At 39.7% G+C, this 22185-nt stretch overlaps 1 protein-coding gene across 3 annotated transcripts in view; it reads right to left on the reverse strand.

The window, feature by feature from the left end:
- Window positions 1-3174: 3174 nt before the first annotated feature.
- Window positions 3175-22185, reverse strand: part of zbtb16a (zinc finger and BTB domain containing 16a) — a 169833-nt gene continuing 150822 nt past the window's right edge. For all 3 annotated transcript variants that reach the window (XM_055046493.1, XM_055046495.1, XM_055046494.1), the window contains exons 5-7: window positions 18791-18961; window positions 11096-11266; window positions 3175-8356 (exon numbers count right to left, since the gene is read on the reverse strand). In XM_055046493.1, coding sequence (XP_054902468.1) covers window positions 8127-8356; window positions 11096-11266; window positions 18791-18961 — 572 coding nt within the window. In that variant the 3' untranslated portion in view covers window positions 3175-8126. The remainder of the gene's footprint in view (window positions 8357-11095; window positions 11267-18790; window positions 18962-22185) is intronic.

Raw genomic sequence — 22185 nt, forward strand, 5'->3', positions numbered from 1 at the left:
CCAAGTACAGAAAATTGTTCATGGATTTATTTGAAAGAATTAGAAGTAGTTGGTCTTCTTTTCTGGACGAACAGTTCATGATGCGATCCTAGAACTCCATCAGTGAAGTGTTCACTTCAGTAAATGTGGTAAAAACCCCCCCCAAAAAAACAAGCTATTAAAAGTGTTGAAAATTATACCTTAAACTCTCTCCCGAAATAAAAAACAAACAAAACCTCCCCCCCACACCTTTTTTATGAACTCAAAACTTATAAAAGTTTCTTTCTTCCCTCTGAAATGCTTCAAGATGTTGCGCCGCCTTCACGGGACTGGAATATGGGTCAAGGTCGGCTGTGACTGCATTGCTATAAAAAGGTCTTCTATTCAAAACTTTATCTGCAAATTTGCGAGCAGTTCTTTGAAATATCTCATTCATAAAGCTCAATGTATGTGACTTTTATAAAAAAATATATATTGAAAGCAATATATATTTTGTTGATACATTTGTTGAAACTGTCACAGAGTCATGACAGTACGAGGCAGATAATCTGTGAAAGAAACAAATCAAGCTCCTCTGTTTTCTCCTAGTGTTAACTGGAAACAACCAATCAGAGCCAGGAGGCGGGTCTTAGCGCTGTCAATCATCGTTGTGTACTTTAATGGTGTTCCAAACAGCAGAGACTGTTGTGAATGCCCAGGCTTGTCAGGATGGCCTCCAGTGACAGATGAATAAGTGAATAAAACTATGAATAATAGGTTGTATGAATGACATGATGGGTCGATTTATGAAGATTGATGAAGGGATAGTTGACTAAATGATGTCCGGACTGATGAATGGATGGACAAACTGATGACGGACAGGAAGACAGATGGACATATGTAATTAAATAAGACGAATGTCTTTTATACATTTCTGGTGTGATGTGAACGATGAAGAAAAACAGACATTTTTCACACTATTTTACATTTTGTTAATTCTGCAAACTTTGAAAATTTGGATCAACTTCAAAATAGTTGGAAGAATCAATTTTTTTATTATTATTTGTATGGTATTACATACATCATGAGCTTTGATTTGAACTGCATTGCTATAAATCCCATTAGTAAGTTGCTTTGGATAAAAGCAGAAACAGCAAAAATTATTGATGAATAACTAAATATGGAGATAATTAACTGTTCCAAGATAAACCAGCACTAATATTTGATCACATGAATCAGGTTGTTATTTTTTAAATGATAAGCATTTTCAGCTCAAACTGAGATAACCCAGGGGTGTGTCTGGAGGTGGCACACCCCTGTGATATGATTGGCTGAGGCCAACCCTGCCTCCATGCACTGGGTTCTGCTTCCATGAGCAGCTGCTGAACGGCCAGATTGTTTTCAGAGCCTCATGTGTCGTCGCTGCTCTTCCCTTGGGTTTTATGGTGCTTCAGGAAGAAGGAGCAGGGTATAATTTTCAATGTTTGAAACAATATTCTGAATGCTGTTATATCTGAGAGCCATCAAAATAAAATATGGGAATATTCCGTATTTTCTCACATCAAAACTGAACAGTTTAATGCAATGTTTTCTAAGCAGGATGGATGGAAAACATCTGAATATCAATCTGGACTTTGGACTGCTCTAATACATATATTGGGCTTCATCAAGACCTGCATGAAAGAAGCTTTTTCTAGTCTCCAACAAGCCAACTTAAATAAGTAATGAACTTAGATTTATTTTTTACTTCACAATTATTCTGTACTTTGTGATGGTCTTTTACATAATAAAATTCACCAAAGTTTGCTATGCTGAGACAAAATTACAAAAAATATTTATCCCCGTTTAGTGTTCAGTTCACCTGGAAACAGGTCTTTGAATGATTTTATTTGAGGTGTTGGAGTTGGACAAACTGCTGCTGCATTAAAAGTAAAAAAAAAAAAGAAAACGTTTATGAGAACAGTGAAAGAAGAAATGTCATGGGGATTAACTTCAAAGCATCTTCCATGCATGCATAATTAATACAGATGTATGTGTTTTTGCATACTGTATTGTTGCTACAATTTTCCTATATGCTTTGAGAAAACTACTAGAATAATACATGTATATATATTTATTTTTAATTCTGGTGTCACGCAAATAATTGTTAATGGTCTTAAATTTTAGCACACATACAAAGTGTGCCATTGTATCTTCACAGACTTTGCATTGACTTGCATCCATCTTTGATTCATTTCTATAGCCGGACCCTGAATCAGGGGTGTCCAAATTTTTTGACACGAGTCAAAATCCGATTATTGTAATAATTTTAAAAACTAAAATTACTGAGTAATATTGTGATTTATTTCAATGTAAAAGTAAATCACAATACATTAAAACTTTACTTACTCAATAAGCTAAGCATGCTGAAGCTTCAATAAGTTTTCAGATTTTTATAGGGAGTGGATGCGTATTCAAATTAGAAAGGGTTTAGAGTGTTTGCTTCATAAGAAAAAAAAAAACATACAAAAAACCCCCAAAATAACATTTAGCCCATTAAACTCATATAAACCAAGATTTAAGTCAGTTTTTTTCCCCTTAAAGTTTAATATATTCATTCATTCATTAAAATATAATCTGGGAGCACCAGAATCTGCTGGTCATTAAAAGTCACTGCATAGTTGGGGTGAACATAACATAACTGCAGATTTGGTGAAACAAATCTACATTAGTTTTTAATTGCAGTCAAATGATTTGTCTTGGGGCCACACATGGTCCCTGTGCCACACTTCAGACACCCTTACCCTAATGGGGCCCAGACTTTGGGCCCCACAAGGAGCAGTGGGGCCTCAGTGCAAGTACTTGTTGGAAAACTACACCTCACAAAGTGAAAAATGCTAACACACACACACATGCACACGCAGACAGAAAATAAGTGTTTTTTTTCTGTTAAAAGTGTTTTAAGGAGTAAATATAGAGCCAGATGATGAGACAACATGAAGTCCATTTTTTATTTCGTTTTCTAACTGCAGATTCAAAGTATACAACGCAACATCATGATTTGATTTTTATTATGAGACCCATAAATAAAAATACAATTAAAAACCCACTTCAATCAACAATCTACTGTTAGTAGGATTTGAAAAAAGATTCTTTTTTTAATATATATTTTTTTCTATCAAAAGGCACAACATTGAATTTATTGACAACATGGAGAAGAGAACCTGCAGCATTAAATCTTTTCATTTTCCTTTTTATTTTTTTTTTCCAACACTCCATCAGAGAACACTGAAATGTTACAAAGATGTGTCTGAATCTACATGGAGAAACAAAAAAGGAAAAAACAACCTCTATATCAACAGACGGTGGCTATAGATTGGTGCCACGGCTTAAACAGGAAACGTACTGCCACGGGAAACAAAACAGAAACCAACCGAGAAATTAAAATAAAAATAGCACGTTGTCGCCGGAAAAGACAAAGGACCTTCGCAAAGCTCTAATCCAAAATTTCAAAAACATTTTTTTTTTCCATTTTATTTTTGTACAAGTGACAACAATACAAGAACAACAGCAACAACAACAACAACAACAAAAAAAAGAAAATAAAAAGTAATAATTGGGCACCTTCTAAGATTAGGCTAAGATTAGGTGCTGAGGTAGACAAAAACTAAAACAATTCAAATCATAATAGAAACACTATTTTCTTAAAACAGAGCAACTCGACTGGCACTTGTGCTGCAACAACAATGGAGGAGAGAAGTAGCACAGACAAAGCCAGGGAAAGACAGGGAAAAAAGCTTTGTTACAATACAAAAAACAACAACAGGAAAATAAAAAAAGCTTCGTCACGCTTGGTCCGACGGGGCAATTGGTCCTCAGTGCTAATATAAAAAATACAATGTCTTGGTGCTTTGTTACTCAAACAGTTTTAGTCTAGACCTCAATGGCACATGCACTGCAACACTGCATGAAAATGGCTACTTTGTTCTAGAAAAACACCACACCAAAAACACAGAGTGCCAGCTTCCAGGGATGCCATGATTCCTCTCGGACCAAATTTTACATCCCCGAGTGATAAATGCATTTTGTAGAACAAGGGGGATAAACAAACAAATAACAAAAAAGACAAAAAAAAAGTACTTTAATAAACAGAAGCCTAGTGCCAACCTGCATGAGTGGAGGTTTTCCACTCATTTTCTCCTAAAAATCCTCAACAGCAAGGCTGTTGAGACAAAATAATAATTGCATTAATTCAGAATGTTATTTTTTTTTTTACATATATATATATTTTACTCTAAATCAGTTGCTGAGAAACAAAAAAAAAAAAGCTTCCGGATGCCAATAACAGAGTACAGCTTAAAGAAGTGAATCCAGAAGGTTTATTGCAACAATTGGCTCTAAAAACAAAACAAAAAAGTTGTCATAATTTGAGCTTCATGACATCCCCAGGGTGCTGGAGACAACACTTTTATTTTTCTTCTGGAAATACAGAACGTAAGCAGATACAGATGGATTATTTTTGTCGAACAATTTCCATTTTAGGCACAAAGATAGTACAGAAACACCCGAGGAACACTGAGGGAAGAACTATATCGATGCCAATGTATATGTATATATTTATATATATATATATATATGTATATATATATATTCTTTTTTTTCCCAACAGAAAAAAGTGGCATAGAATATTTTATTTTGTATCTGATTAGTGCATTTTCCCACTAATACGCGCACACACACACACCCACTCTCACACAGTTACACACTTTTTCAACAAGTAGAAAACATTCAGAGGACGATGAGAAGAATAATGTGACTGAACAGGCTTTGCATTGTGGCGTTCAGACTGAACCGTGACTGGGTTCTCATTTATTATTATAGTGGGTGGGTATTACCCGAAGCCCCGCCCACCACCCCGGCCTCAGCTCACAGTGTTTGAGAATAAAATGGCAAGACACCACGGGACATGCCATCCCTTATTATTTTCTCTTTTTTTCAAGTACAAAGAAATAAACTAAATAAAAAGGTTGACAGTCAAGTTTGATTGACATAACTGAATGACGAGGACTAATTGGTCGGTTCGGCAGCGCCCCCTGTCTGCCGTTTCCGATATTTTTTTCTTTCCTTTTCGTATTGTCTTGTGTCTTTATTTTGAATAATCGTCACTTTTTCACACATTTGTAAAACTGGTGGATAGATTTAGTCCTTCACCGACAATGCAACTGACATCCAGAAAGCAACACTTATTATTACAACGTGTTCACACAAAGATTTATTTTTTTTTTCTTTTGTTTTTGTCCAACAATATCAAAGAGGAGCAGGCGAAAATGATTCACACCCAGAAGGAGGGGAAAAAATAATGCTTAAAAAAAATTACAAATATTATTTGTGCCCTGCTTTAACCCTCCACAAAAATGGAAAAAAGGACCGACACTGAATACAAAAATATCACCATTTTTTTTTATATATCAAATTGCCTCTGTTGGCTCTTGTTCAGAAACACACGCATGCTTCTCTCAAAGGGAGAAGCTCTATTTTTAACCTTCTGGTTGGTCTTTTTTCTTTTCTTTTTTTTTGTTTTTTGATTTACGCCTTTGGACGTCCAAATTGTCCAACGCGCTCTGCATCAAATGTGACCTGCCCTGTGTGCTGCAGGACTCGCAACCAACATCCTGTTCAATTTGCTCTTTTTTTTTTTATTTCACATTACAAAACTACAACTCTATTCACATATGTTCAAGTTTAAATTCTTGTTTTTAAACGCTCTCAAGAAGCAACAGAACTCATCCGTCTTACTCGTCACTTTAAGGCTTCAAAATAGCTTTTTTTAGCTTTTCTTTTTATTTTTCCTCTGCTCTTTGTCGTCGTTGGAGGCGCAGGGGGAGAACATAAGAGAAGAATAAACATCCGTTCGAATGACTTTCCTCATCCCGTCCACCTCCGCTTTACCATTTCATAGAGACTTTTCTTAAAAACACAATCATAAATCAGCAAAAAAAAAAGAAGCATGAGATGATGTAGCTTTGACAAATAATGCAAATACACAAACACAAAAGAATGTGTTTTCTTTTTTTTTGTTTTTTTTTCCCAAAAAAACAAAACAAACAAACACAAAAACAACTCAGAGGTAGCTTTTTAGAACGAATGAGCGAACCGTCCGGCTCCTTAACAAACGGACTTAATACCAAGTTTGGTAACAGAAAACAAAATGGAAGAAAGAAAACTGAATCTCTTCTCTGTGGCACTTAATTTCTCTGCAAACATGCTCCGCCTCATCACATTTTTTTTTTCTTTCTGCGATGCATCCTCCGACAAGCACCGACCCAAATGTACACATGAAACAAAAGGGAAATTATAAAATACACAAGGAACATGAGGTCACACACAAAAACCCCAACAAAAAACACACACAGAGAGAGAGAGAGAAAGAGAGAGAGAGAGGTAATTCAAGTACAATGTATTGAGCTCAAACTCAAAGTCAATAAGAAGAACCACAATAAGAGACGAGAGGGACGAAGCGCACAGACGGAACCGCAGTAAGAGCTCATTTCCTCTGCCTGGCTGCGTCTCATCCGACCGGTGACCACCTGTCCTTTGGATATGCAAATCCCCTAAAGATGTCATGACAATCACTTGTGTGGAACAGGTTTACACGTCAGAAAGTTGGAGATGCCCACCTTCACTTTTCCAGCATTGTTTTCCTCAGAAGGACTGAGTAGAGTGCACATTGCAAACGATAAGGATGCTTCTCTTTTCCTGGCAGGAAAAGTAATAAAGCAACGTCCAAAAAAAGGTGGGAACTTTCCGTTTTCTGACGTCGAAGCATCAATCTGTACTTTGATACAGCCTCATCATACGCTCCTCATTTCCAAATGTTCACATTCAGGGCTCTTGCCATTTACTCCTTGAAATTGACAAACGTTGGGATTGTGCAGCTAAGGCATCCTCAGCATGTTTACCGCAAACCGTCCAAGTCACAGGATTCACGCAGACGACAAGCCTTCTCCCCCTCATGATTGGTTTTCCTCCGCTGTGGTGCGCTGACACATCTACGGCAGCTGAAGCTTTTCTGCTATGAGTCAGTTTATGTTGGGTATCGTTAGTGTGAGACACTGATAGTCATGGGGATAAATGGGTAGAAGCAGTCCAGACACCTATTGCTGAATATAGCTGGGTTTTCTTGTGCGATATTATGATAGCAAATTATATTTTGTTGAAGGGTTTATACACCTTGCTGACATCAAACAGAGACTGTTGTCGTAGTTTGCTTTACCTGTGCAATCAAGCCATGATAAACTATGATGCAGAGCTAAAAAATAATAATAACATATGACATAAAAGTGACGGTTGTCGGCCTTGAGTGGCCAGTGGTGACTGGAGCGTCTCCGACCCAGGAAGACCGCTGAAGAAGCCGGGGAGACCTCCAGGGAGAAGCAGCGCTGGTGTCTTCCCTGCTTGGTTTGCAGCATCTTAAAACTCCCACTAGTCCAGTTCAACTGTCCCGTCTACTGCATAAGCCTGCAGGGGCCCACACTGATTCTCAGGGGCTATCTCAGAGCCACCACTGCTTCTGGTGGAAATTCAGGAGTGGACTCATAAACTTGCAGGTTTTTGGGCATTGGAAAAGGAAACAGAAACAGTTCATGAACTTAAAACTGAATGTTCATTAAAATACTCAAATAAAAACATAGCTTGGAAAATAGCGAATGCAATATTTGGAAAGCATGGCACCAAAAAACAAAAAGCAATGTGAAAACAAAGAAAAGAGGATGGTCAGATAGCCCTTGAGAATCTGCCTTCACACCAAAGTGGCAGCAGCATCCAAACAGTCACTTCTTTGCAGCCTACTTGCTTGTGGTGCTGCAGGAAATGACCTGAAACAATAGCACAGTTGCAGATGTAGTAAACGACCCGGTGAATCCGAACAATGCTGGAGAACTCTCTCCAAGTCTTTTAGCCCCACCTCCCCATCCCTACGCCCAGCTCCTCGTCGCCGCCTTTGCATGTAAAAACAAACAAACAAGCAAAAAAACAAACAAAACTAAACGCTCTTTTCTAATTTTTTTTCAAGCATCTTCTTGTTGACATTCCTCAATCTTCAAGACCTCCTACCCGTGCTGTTACATTCCTCTTACCTCTCTGCCCCCATCCACTCCCTCCCTCCGCATTCACTTCACCCCATTCCCGTCTCAGACGTAGCAGAGGTACAGGTATGTCTTCTCTATGCGCCAGTCTGGAGGGATATCCTCAGGCTTGTGACCTTTCATGTGCTTCTGCATGGCTGACAGGCTGGGGCAGTACTCCAGGCAGATGGTGCATTGGTAGGGCGAGGCGCCATTGTGGGTGCGCAGGTGCTTGATCATGGCCGAGTAGTCCCTGGATCGCTGGTGGCACAGCTTGCACTCGAATGGCTTCTCACCTGCAGATGATGGTAAGGTGGTGGAAGACAACAATTATGTTAATTATAAAGTCATTTTGGGCTCATTTTAGACTCCTGCTGAGAGCCGATGCTAAACCTGACTGACAGGATAAGAAAGAAAAGGTTTCATTGTCAGTGACTTCCATCATTCATATAGATATTAACACAAACCAAACGAGGAGAAGCAGCATTCAGCTCCTATAAACAAATCTGGAACAAACTTCCAGAAAACTGCAAAACCTCTGAAACACTGAGTTCCTTTAAATCAAGGCTGAATCCTGCTTAGAGATGAGCTTAACCCATAATAACTGGAACATTGACCAACATATATATGACCCACATGTTTATTCATTACTACGTATCGGATTCATTTTCACACCTCTCAAAGTAAACCAAACAGTTCTTTGTCTCATCAAACATTTAGTTTGTGCATAGAATCATTTTTTTAGATTTTTGATGCAATTCTCTTAACAAACAGAACCGGTTGGGCATTCAATTATAAAAAATAAGCAACATATTTGCGTTAAACTCAAACAAAATATTGACCATGAATGTGCAGGACAACGCCGATTCAACAGCTGACATGATCTGTGATGAATCTAACATGCAGCTCCTGCCACTTTAAACCCCTGAAGTTGTTATAAATCAGAACGACGCTGTTCTCCTGCTGCTGGGGCTGTTATGTTTAACGGCCACATTTCAATTTGGCAGCAGCGGCCGTCCTGAATGTGCTAATGATTTGAGTGATGGCAGGGAATAATCCACCAGCGCTCAAGCCGGCAGACTCAAATTAGACATGTAAATGCTGACCTTTACCAATGGCATTTGAAATGAGCTGTCGGAAGTGATCTGGCTCGGCGCTTCGCTGTCACCTTTCAGCAGAACCACACACATGTTTGCGGCGACAAATAGCTGTGTTCCCGCCACTGTCGCTCGACCGGTCTGTCCCGGAGAAAACCCCCGGTTAACCTTGACCTCGGCCAGTGCCGGTTAACGGTGTCACTTAGCCAATAGGTAGGAACACAGCGCTGAAAACCTGTTTAATTTGAGTGCGAACGCATGCGGGGTGTTGATATTGATAACCAGACTGTAAACACAGTCCCCTCAGATAATCAGCTAATAACGAATTGCAAATGGGGCCTTGGTATTGATCAGTCATTGGCATTTGGGATGTGTGGAGAGGCGTGGGGTGGGTAGGGGTTACGTTGCCAATGTCGATGATTCATCAAGCAGCTGCTTTTGTGTGAGGTGGCCTTTGACTGTGAGCTTGTCACTCGCTCTTGTTATCTGCTGTTGCTCTCCGGCTTAATGCAAAGCCCCCCCTCCCTCATACAAAAGGGGAAAGGGTGGACGGAGGGGAGCCAATTATTGGACAGGCTGCCTTGATAGTGTGGCTTAACAGCTGGTTTATTGAATGGGAGATGGGAGGGTGCTGCTGCGAGTGTGAGTGTGTGTGTTGGAGGGAAAAAAGATGGCGAGAGAGCATAAACCCTTGGCCGTGTGCCACCCTGGTGAGCGCTCGTGGTAGACTATACTCACTCAATCGAGTTTGCAGCATGCACTCATTCTCCAGGGCACCTAGCCTATCACTGTGTCAACATCTTTATAGGGCTCTAAATATACTGGGATCAATACAAAGTCTTCTGAGACATTCATCCACTGTATCACAGTAATACTGATTTTCATTTGCTCTGCTCTGGGCCTTGGAACTTTGATATCCTGAAGTCTTTTAATGGTGGTTTAAAAAATGACCGAGAAATCCCTGAAGCATTGACCAAAAGTGTTTTTCTTAAAAATGAATGAATGAATTTGAGTTATGGTAGCAGGATGGCTCAGGCATATTTTGGAAAATGTTAAAGCTTTTATTTCATTTGTTGACTTTAGGAGCGCACTTCAAAGGTATCAAGAATTAATATTTTTAGCTTGTGAAACTAGAATACACAGAACCTTGAAAAAGTATTTGGTCCTTAAAGATATAAAAGACAATCAGAGTAAGTATAAAAGGTCCTTCCCCATTAATTAAGGGAAAAACCTCTCCAAAACAACTTGACACAACAGAAAAAATGATTGTTCCTCTTGTTAAATTATCATATTAAGAATGATTGAGTAGGCGAAAAGTTCTCAAAAATATGTTTAAAGTTCTGACTGCTAGCCTCGCAGTGCTATGCAAATATTTGAAAATTGAAACGATAAAGCAATGCTGAATTCAACACGTCTTAAAGGTCAGAACATGATTCTGTAAAAGTAAACTCACTCAACTTCAAAGTGATCCACTTACCAGCCAGAAAGCCTGTGGAACTTGTTGATTCATCTACTCCATGACCAATGTAAGCCATTAGCAATTCTCTGTATTTTATACATTCAATCACTAAAAGGACATCCTAATGAGTATGTATTGTGTTGTGTATGTGTGTCACTGATTTAATAATATTAAAAAAGATGGTTTCTTTCTGCAACGTTTCGCAGTAGGTGGGAGCCGTACTAGATTTTGAGTCTGGTTTGATGAGGAGCCTACAGCCTTTAAAGTTTTCATCTAACTTCAGGGGCATTCTAGTTCATCAAAATTGACCTCAAATGGAAATGAAAGTAACAATAAACCTTTCCATCTTCAACATGGAAAAGTATGTGCTAAATGGAAGTCAGTCTCCATAGACACTGTTTGTGCAGTAAATGACTGAATCCATTCTTGCTTGGTGGAGAGCTGTTGTTTTACATTTGGACTTGTTTTGGAGGCAGTACCTGTGTGCACACGGTAGTGGGTTTCCAGCTGGTGCTTGAGGCTGAACTTCTTCCCACAGCCGTTACATTCATAGGGCTTCTCCCCGGTGTGGATGCGCTTGTGGCCCTTCAGTGTACTCTCGTCTCGGAAGCAGCTACCGCAGAATTCACACTCGAATGGGTGGTCCCCTGCTGTGATGCAGATACAGAAAGACCAATTTACTTAAAGTGCTGACACTACATAGTTGCAAAAACACACATGATTATTAATATATGTACCAAACCATCTGACAGCTCAAAACAAAGCTTTATTATGTGGACAGACAGGGTTATGCACAAACAACAAGCATGTCTTAATGGATATCCATTTCAGTTCCAGCAGACAAAAACCAGCCTTTGTCTTTTTCTACAATTTTCCCACACTGCTGTTGCGCTTTGCTTGAAGCCTTATAATTACAGCCTGTCTTGGCTATTCAGCAGCCATCCAATGTATTACAAACCATACAGACAGACTGTTTACAATGCACTAATAGACAACCACACTGATAAATGCAGTAATTCCAGAGGGATGAGCTTGTCATCAGGTATTTTATGTCCTTGAATTATTGCACTCCTAATTCAACAAAGACTAAGATGTTATTGTCTCCAGAAAGCAAGAGAAGCTTAACAAGTCGTTTTCTGTAGTTTGATTATCACTGTGTTATTGTGAATTCAAAGCTCTTTTGTCCGTCTGTGAAGTAACAAACCTATTTCAGAAACTTTGCTGAAATGTACAGTATTTTGTGGATGTAAAGTATTTTGTGCATTCTGAAATGAAAACAATGAAAGGAATTGGATTAAACTCCTCAGGCTGCCACAGCACGTGTCCCTCCTGGGCAGCCGTAATGGATCTTCACATGTCAACGTTGGGCGATACGATGAGTCTCTCCACAGCAGCTCCCGGACTAATTGTATTCCCGTGTTTGATGAGGACCCGCTCCTTGTGTCGTTTGCTCCCTTACGTGTTATCCTCTCCATCCGGGTGATGTTGCAGATATTTATTAATGTATTTTGCTCCACCGCTGCAGGTTTAAGTCACCATCAATGACCTATGCCTTTCATTATCTGCCTGTCCAAGCAGCAACGTGCCGGGGAATAAATTGCATTTCTCGTTATGTGCCTCCACCACTGCCCTGCTGTTAAAAGACAATTTCACTTCCATCCATATATTTTATTTATAATTTTATGTAAGTACATACAGTATGTATGCCTCTAGCTGGTTTATTTAAGATCCAGAGAGGAAAATGGGAGTAAAAGTAAAACGTACACATCCTTGAGTCTGATCACATTATGAGAATGTTTTACTTTTATAGTGGAAAACGTTTTCAGATGCCTTAGGGATGATGTTGGATGCACTTCCATTAAAGGGAAGCGATAGGAATGAAGGGATGGGGAATAAAACCCAGACAGGGATAGAGCAGGAGATGTGGGTGTATATGGCCTTGGCGGTGGGGGCTGGGTAAAAATCAATAAAAGTGACAGTCTTTATTTGTCTGCATGAAGTTATCAGTGGCTCCCGCTGTAAGACATTGTGCTCTTTCTAGCGTCTCATCCACAGCAGAGATCACAATCCATCACGGAGCTCGGTGGGCTTGCACGATGCTGCAAGAATAATAATTGAGTTCAGATTTACCTGCCTTTAATTAGGAGCTGCCTATCAGTCCAGCAAATGCAATGCTAATGCACAGAGGAGGCCTATGGAGCACTATTTATGTTTAACATCCTGTCTGCTGCTGGAAAAAAGTAGGTAAAATTTGACTAATACATTTTTCTGTTTCGGCAAGTCTTCTTACTTGGAACATACCTAAATAAACATAAATAGTATGCTCCATTTAAGACTGCAATTCTGCTCTTTACGCTGCTTACTGTCACAGATTCAAGCCTTTGAGGGACAAGTCTCAAGAAAAAAATAGTGTCACACTTGTGAGAGCCAAGTCTAAAGTCTAAAGTCTTTGACTCAAAGTCCAAGTCGAGTATTGAAGGCTTCCACATTTTCCGGCATGCTTCACGCTGCAGAGGACTCAAAGTGGACGTTCGCGAAACACGTCCACACAAACGTCAATCGTTATGACAAAGTATCTGCTTTCCTCTAGTTATTTCCTGCATGATTTGAACTGAGTCTCTCATAAGACAATAGATAAGTGGCCAAGAAAAATGGACCTTTGTAGACTTACAGAGTCTACAATTAATTAATCACATTTTAAAACTATATATATATACAAAATATATATATTTACAAAACATTTTCAATTCCAACACCATGTTTGCTGATAAATCACTGAATAAATTGACATATTGTAACAAAGACAATTATTTTTTAAAAAATCTGTTATTTACATTATTCAACCACAAGGTGTTTCAGAAATGTGCACTGTGGATGCCGACATGAGGATTAGCGTCTGTGCTGCTGCAATGTTTAGCATTGAGATGCTACTTTAGGCCTGAATAGCTTCCCTGAAAGGCTAACTCCTTTTAGCACAACTTGAAAACAACAGCAGTCCTTTCCAGCGTCCCATCAGAAATTTTTTTGAAGCAGCTTTGTCATCTGTTACTGTTTGCGGGTGTTCTTGTGTTTGGGTGTACCAGAAACATGTGAACACAAAGGCTCTGGTTGGACAAATAACAGAGGAATATATTTGACATTTGGCTGCTGTACATTTTACTGAAATAGACAAAATAAAACAGGATGATGTCTCGCTCCCGTCATCCTCCACTGCCACTTGGAAACACTGAAGCACAAAGACGTAAAGCAGAGCTTTATGGAAATCGCACACATTTCTATCACCACAAAATACGTTCATGTCAGGATCTTCTCGTTGCCGTTTCAAATGGAGAACACGTCGTCTGTCCATCTGATAACTGCTACCATCACGACCTGCTTTCATTCCACTCCATTTCTCCGTTTCATTTCTCTCTCTCTCTGGTGCGACCACATGGCGGCGGGCAGGGGGTGGGGGGCCGCAGATGAGGACCCGGCACAGTGAGGTGGAACCGCAGCACGCCAAGTGAACCCGAGGGTGCCCCCAAGCATCACCACCTGCGTCTCCTGACCCCCCCACCCCCCAACTCCCCTCCAATCACCTCTTTTGACACCCCAAAGGGCCGCCGAGGGTGCCCATGGGCGCACGGAGTGTGTTCATTATACACGGTAAGAGGCTGTAAATTACCGGGCGACGTCTCTGCCAAGACCAGAACTGGCTTCGGTCCCCTTTCGCTTTCTTTCCCTCTCTGTCTGGCTGCGGCGCTATCAAATACAGCTGCGAACACAAAACAACCCCGCCACAGCAGACAGCAAATTGGCTCAGAGTTGAAAAAAAAAAAAAAAAAAAAAACACACACACACAGACACTTACACACAGACAGTGCACAACAACAGAATATTAATGAAGGCCTGATCTGTAAAGAGAGTGTCTGCCCTCTGTGTGTGTGTGTGTGTGTGTGTGTGTGAGAGAGAGAGCAGCTTAGGAAAAGCACAGCTGCCATGACTGCACTTCTACGAGCCAGCATTGTGTTTATTCACAAGTGCTTGACTCTATACTGTACGGTACACATGCTATAAAGACGAATACAAAGAGGCAGCATGGTTGTAACAGTATGTCCAGCAGAGGTGATGAAACTGCAGGTGAATACAGAGAAATAACAGACTTGGAGAGGGAGAGGAGGCGAGATGGTGAGATTAAGAAGCTGGAATAAACACCATTAGATCTGCTCTTTTTCTTTTTTCTCTCCTCCTTCTCATCCCTAAATGGTGATCCAGTGTCAGAGCCGGTAGCTGCAAGACTGCTTTCAAAAGATAAGGCTGCAGACAGGTAAAATGAAGCAGACGCAATGAACGTCCATAAAAGTGTCAGCCGATACGACTGAATACTGATTCGACCAGCAGCCGAGCTGCATCTAAAAAGCTTCCGCCCCAAACAGGCGCTGCCACGCTCCGTCCATTAAAATTAGAGTTGAACAGCAAGATCTTGGGATTTACAGGGAATTCTTGTCTTAACTCGAGCCACTTTTCACGGGAAGCGCCAACGGGAAGGGGCGATTTGTTTGATGCTTTTGTGTGCGAAAAAAAAACTGCCTGAAACAAAGAAACCTCGTGAAAACATCATCCACAGCACAACTGACAAGCTTCAATGCAGAAGTCGGAGAATTGTTGTGATCTTTACGGTCTGCTTTGAGTTCAAAGAAATTGGAGATGAAAGCTGGAGAATAATTTTAATTTATTCTGGGTTTATTAGCTACAACTGAAACGCCTGAACTACAGAATGTACTTCATTATTATGACATTTTTATGGTTTTTCTTCATACAGTAACACACTGTGACTTTATTTGTGGAACATAACTCCAAATTATTTGCAAAAAATGTGAATACAGCCTGTATAAAAATATTTGACAGAAAATACGGCTTGTGAAGCTACAAAGCTACTTGTCGCACTATTGAAAGCCAATCCAGGTGCGCCGTTCATTTGGCTCCTGATTGGCTGAATCCATGAGTGTGGAGATAAGGAAGACTGTAGATGTTAGCTTCTGTGATGATACCATGACGGTTTCCACTGTGGATATTAATGGATATCAAGGTATATTTGCCATTTGAGCTTTTAAAATAGGCTGTTATCTGATTTTCTTTGGAGTTTAGATAAAACTTGGAGGCATACAAGCACATACAGACAAAGTCGAAGATCATTGAAAAGTTCATTTAAATAAAAAATGACATTCATTTTATACATTGATTGCAGCTAGAGAGAATATTCTGTGTTCATTGTTCTTAATTTTGTTAACTACGGCTGCCACTTACACAATAAGTCATAAAAATCAATGATATTAAGATTTCTAAAACAGGATCAAAGACTGCTGACCTAACACCTGACCAGCTGATGAGGCGCAGAAGGTCATTGTTGCAGAAAATGGCTGTTCACACGGTGTCTTATCAAAGAACTTTACTGGAAAGCTTAGTGGAAGAAAAACGTGGTGAAAAAAGAGCCATGTCATTAGCTGGTGTCGGTCCGCTGTGTTTTATCGAGTCCAAAGTCAACTGTGACTAATTGGTCAGTTCATAAACAATCTGTTTATTTATTTATCCATCTGTTATTGTTTCTGAGAAGTTGAATTTTAAGTTTTCAATATCTGTAAACTGTTATCCTCAAAATGAAGCAAAACATTTAAACTTTAACAGTTTTTGCAGAATTTGTCACTGATTGATTCGAATCCCTGGAACATTTAAATTTACCAATATGCATCTGTATGATTGGCTGCTTTAACTGGGAAAATTTTAATTTCCTTTTTGATACTCTGAAGGCAGAAAAATGAGAATCAGCAAAAAAAAAAAAAAAAAAAGAAACGATAGTAGACAGTAAAGCCACAGATTCTGAGTCTTTATTTTTCTCTGACAAGTGTTTAAAGATTTAAATATAAGACACTATTTAGCAGAATTTCTGGCAGCCATAGGGCTGATCCTAATGCGAACCTGATGTTTTAATCAGGAGTTTTGCAGCATTACACATTGAATGGTAATAACATCAAAGGGTAACTCCAGAGGAACACCAGCCCTCTGGTTTTATTTAAAGGTTAAATTAGGACCCATTTCTGGCACGCACGACGGATGCATCAGTTGCTGACTTTATAATCCCCCAACAAAAGCCTCTGCATCACATTTAAACGGCCGCGTTCAGGGCTGGCTCATTGTGATTTAGCACACGCCCACAGTGGGACCAGGTTCAAAGTGGCAAAAGGCAGCAGAGTTGCATCTGCAGCTCCGCCGCCGAGTTGAGGTGACATTTGCGTCGCCGGGTTGGGCAGGTGTATCAGAGACGCCGCATGTGTCCTCTCCGGCTTCTGGTGGAGAGAACAGATGTGTGCATTGCTACTGTAACCCCCCCTCCACCCGCACAAACCGTCCCGCGAAGCCCCTCAGCTCCCACCACCATCACACACTAATGGTGTACTCGCCTGACTTGTAAATAGGGCCGACTGCTCTCATCTCGCTGCCTTTCGTTTCAAATATTTATTCGCGGGCTGGTGAGCTAAATCGGCTCTGACAGTGAGACTGTTATTTAAGGTCGCAGACAGGCGGTTGGGTGAGAGACGGAGAAAAAGAGGGAAGAAAAAAGACCCTTTTCCTCGCTGCTGAAATGGGATTCATTTCCATGTGTTCATATTCTGTCATGGCCCCACCCCGCCCCCCTTCCACCTCTGCTCTGAATAGCCGCATCTGTCAGGCTACCTCTGCTCCAGCAAAAAAAAATGTATTAGAATCCTGGTCTTGTCCTTGAGAGCCGACACTGAGTGAATTATAGTGGACTGATGGAAAGGGGGCAAAAAAGATAAAAAAAAACAAAACAACCCAAAACAGCCGCTGTAAATAATCTTCCCCCGAGTGCTGCAGAATGCATCCACGTTGACCTGAATTCATGCTGTTTATTCAGCGGAGCTAAATTTCCTAAAATAAAAACGCGCCTTTGTACTTTGTTTTGTACTATAGGCTGTATTCGAACATGAGAATGCTTGTAGTATTCACAGAAAAAGCTGGATCCGATTTAATGTTAAGCTGTCAGGTATTTTGTTACCCAGAAATCAAACAGGTGGGATTGTGGGGGGAAAAAATGGTTCATTTCATGGAAGAGCTCCAGGGCAGGGCCATTAAACAATACCAACTTAAATATTAAAATCTTAAATTTTGTAGAATAACCTCTAGTGGGTAACTTAATTATTAGACAACAAACGTGGTGCACGAGACCTAAGACCATATGAATCTTAAAATGCCAATGAATCAACTAGGCATCAAAATCGGATCTTTACTCATCCATTTCACAATACTAGAAAAATAAGATTAATTTGGATAACAGATGAAAATTATGTCGCAATGCCTGCAGTACTTTTTCACTGCGGTTTCTGCATCGGAAAGGGATTATTCACCCGGTAATGGCGCCTACTCTTAGCCACATGCCATCTGCATGTCTCAGACTTAGAAGATCTGAAGCTCATCCCCCTCCAGTGGTCGCCGAAGGTCAAGACTTGAAGACACAGAACCACAAAATCCACAAATAGCAAAGTTGAGCTGAGATAGCTTTTGCAAGTTGAATGTTGGAGTCTTTTTGTTTTTTGTTGCAAAACCACAACTTTTCTTCCTATTGCTGCTTACAGGGCATTGCAAGTCTACTCTAGAGGCCTGGGCTGTGCCTGGATGGAAACTCTAATGAAGTCCCTCCCTCACTATCCTGTTGTATTAATTATAAACTTATCTATATAATTTAGAAATGTCAGTCAAAAGGGGAAGAAACTCATTTTCCTTCACGTTAGCAAATATAGAGCACAAGATATAAGCCAAAAACAATAAATCCAGCATATGACAACTTATTTTTCCCCATATACCTTGAATTAATTAGAAAAGATGATGGACTCGCTGAAGTGTTTTACTATTTCACATTGTTAATGGATATGAAGTCAGGTTAGGCTTCAGACATTTCAGCCACGTAAGTTTGAGTTCTGGATATTTACTAAAATGTTACATTAAAAAGATATAGTAAAACTTTCAAAGCATGTTGCATAGCAACAGGAGACTTTAGGGTAAAAAGTAGCACAACAGAGGAACTTGAGTCAAAACGAAACAAGATACTTAGACATCAAGCCCTGGAGATGCCCCCGTTTCATCAGCAGTGAAGACGGACACCGAGTGTTTCCACTAACCTGTGTGTGAGCGGAGGTGGCGTTTGAGTGCAGTATGGCTGGGGAAAGTACGGTTGCATTCGCTGCAAATGTAGCTGCGAACGCCGGCATGCACTTCCATGTGCTGCTGCAGTGCTGTCTGGGTCTGGAAACGCTTCCCACAAAGAAGGCAAAAGATGGCCATGTCCGAGCCTGCAAAGAGAAAACGAAACAGAGAGGTCAAAGGTTAGACAGGGGTGGAAACTGGACGACATTATTCAAATATCTTTTTCAATGACCTGTTGCACATCTGTCTGCCAATGTGTCACTAGATTAATGTGACAAGTAAAGGAAAGGTGGTCAGAATTACAAGTTCTGTCTGACTAGATGGAAGAAAAAAAAGCCACAGTGCAATTTACCCAGTTTGTGACATCAGTTATATGAGTCTCACAGGACTTGGTTCCAATTGTTTTACTCATTAGGGGCCAAGTCAGTGGTTCCTTAATTGTGCAAAAGTCCCAAAATACATTCATAACCTCCACACAGCACAACAGAAAATTTATAACAGTAAAAGTAGTCTACAAAAAATGCATGAACTGGAAAACAACAAAGGAGCAGAGAGCATTGTCTGCAGCCTCTCAGATCTGCTAACATTTAGCATTTTAATGCTAATACAAATAGTTTCCGTTAAGCAAATTTATTTTTGTAACTCCGTTTTCTGCAATTTTATGGCCAGTGGAAGTGTAGTTAGTGTAAAATTTATTTTGCTCCCCTCGTAGCATTAGATTTAACTTTCTTTATCTCCCACTAACGCAAGCTGAAGTTACTATCTTCAGATGATGCTCTGAAACTCCTCTGCACCTTTCCTCCCATCATCATCATCCTGCTGCAACGTCTCCCCCATCATCCTTTAGCACGCCGCAACGGTGATTGATCAGGTGTGCAGGCTGTCGTGGTCCCTCCTCTTCCTCCTCCAGTGGTTATGAACATGAGGCGGGCTGCTCTTCATAGATTTTTAAATTAGTGTCAGCTTTGCCCCAAAGATGTGTTATTGACTGATGAAATAGAAACTGAGCTCCAAACACTCAGTCATTCCCCAGAGTTTTCCCAAGCCTGGTAATTGAAAAAAGTGTGAAGGGAGTGTGTGTTCGAAGTGGCCGTGCAACCCTGTGGTGTGTGTTTGCATTTTTGGTTGTTGTTGTTTAGCTGTTTGTGCGCTTGCAACTGTGTGCTTTTTATCTCTGCTGGAGAAAAATGCACCATGCTCGCTGGAGTCGCGATTCGATTGAAGTATTGCATAGGAGATCTTTATCAGTCTGCGCAGCCACCCCGAAGCATTAGAAATGTGTACGTCTTTAATCTCTATAAATACAGTATGTAGCACGTAAAGCCGCCAGGGAACAGTTAGTAAAATATAACATGTCACACGAGTGTGGCTGTGTTTCCTGTCTCATTATTCACTGTATCAACAACTTGTGTGGTTTGTTTGTGAATGCTGTTTGAAATGCTCGCTCCTTCATTAACTATATGGAGAGGTACGTGTGTTAAAGGGACATCCATGCATTGTTTTCATTTATGGTGCTGTAGTAATTTATTGCAACATTTTATGTAGCATAAACAAACACCTGCATCGGAGGTGAGGAACAGTTTGATTTTTTTGCTGCTTTCACTGAAAACTCTGCTGTAATTAACTATAAATCAGCCACAGAATGAAACTGTCACAACTTTTAATGCCAAAAATCCTCAGTTTACCGATGAGAAAATAGTTTCTATAATCTGTTATATATCAATGAGGTCTGATTAAACACATGTTTGCATAATTTATTATTATGAAATTGATCTGGTCTTTGCTTGGAGTGTAACAATACATCAATCCACATCAATACATTGATTAGACGAAAAATTTAACTGCATTGCACTTTAATAAATAAGTCAAGTGGAGCTGATCTTGGTTCAGTTCTGTGAAAATGTTTTGTTTGAGACACTAAAAGACGTGGAAGCTTAAATTCTGCTTTAATGTATAAAGAGACTTAAAAGTCCAATTAAAAATGCATGTAAATTTATAAAGGCTAAATATATATTCTGCTTCTTTACGACTGAAAATGTATCAAAGGCACTTTGAGTTACTAGATCAGCAACTTATTGTTGCAACCAATGAATTAAACATTTTAGGGAAACAATAATAATCGGACATTTTACTGTTAAGCAGATGAGTTGCTTAACAGTTCAAACGTCTTGGAAATTATGTTTTTTGTGTATAATGGATCTGAGTACATGTTAACATGCTAAGGTTTATATTTACACACTGGCATGTTTAGATTGTTCTGGATATTTTTGTCGAGCATTTTTAATGAATCTTGAAGTAACAATAATTTGCTGTTTATGTTAGCACTAGCATTCAAGGATGTGAAAGTTAGCAGACTTGAACTGCTAGTGCTGAAGTGTGGTGCTGGCTTTAGCATGCCAATGCTAACAGATCTGAGTAGTTAGCGTTACTGACTAGCATGCTAATGTTTGCAGATCTGTGGCGGTAATTTGAGCTCTGACATAGCAATGTTCAGACTGACGTAAATTTTTTTGGCAAAATGTTTTTGCATTACGTTGAAGTGATTTTTCTGGACACATTGAAATGAGTTTATTTTGTAAAACTGCAACAGAAACACTTTTTACACTTCATATGATCAGCAGCTGGATTTTACTATAGGCAGACAGGACGAAGACGACAACAGGAAGCAGTTCATAGCACAGCGTGTTTTTTAATGAGTAACCTAGTGAACAAATCTATTCACTTGTCATTTTAATTGCATTTATTATTTAAAGGAAACAATTGCAAAATTGTAAAACAGGATCAATTGGAATGGACGGACTTTTCTTGGTATCTGTACATTTCGTAAAGTCGATGGCGTGTTGCAAATTGGTGCTAAATAAACTTAAGTGGGAGTCAGGTTGACTCTACTGGTGCACAGAAGTCTTTGATATCAACCATCACACACATTGACTTTATAAGTGCTTCCAGACTATTTCTTGGGTTTATTCTCTTTAGATTAAGGCTTTTAGCCTACTTCATGTTGTCTATTTAAATCTATTCTTGATTCCACAGGTTAGAGTTGTAAAACACGAGCTTCACAAAAACAGATAAAACAGTTTTTTGTAACTCCTTGAAAACAGTTTTGCAAACACTGATATTACTGCTAATAATAAGGAAGTATAATAAATCAATTGAAAGTGTGCTTCTAAAAAAAGAAGAAAACTATAAAGTTGTTTATTTTTTCATGGCTTTAAATGAGACCTCTCACCTCCATGTAGACTTTAAAAGTAGTTTGACTTGGAATACATAAATAATGCTTGTATTTCAGATCATTTTGGAGAAAAATAATTTATGACTGAGGGGAAAAAAATGTTTATTGTGGTTGTGGAAGTGGTCCAGAGTCAAAAAA

The sequence above is a fragment of the Poeciliopsis prolifica genome, unplaced genomic scaffold, assembly GCF_027474105.1.
Source record: "Poeciliopsis prolifica strain line A6 unplaced genomic scaffold, Auburn_PproV2 SCAFFOLD024, whole genome shotgun sequence".
NCBI lineage: Eukaryota > Metazoa > Chordata > Actinopteri > Cyprinodontiformes > Poeciliidae > Poeciliopsis > Poeciliopsis prolifica.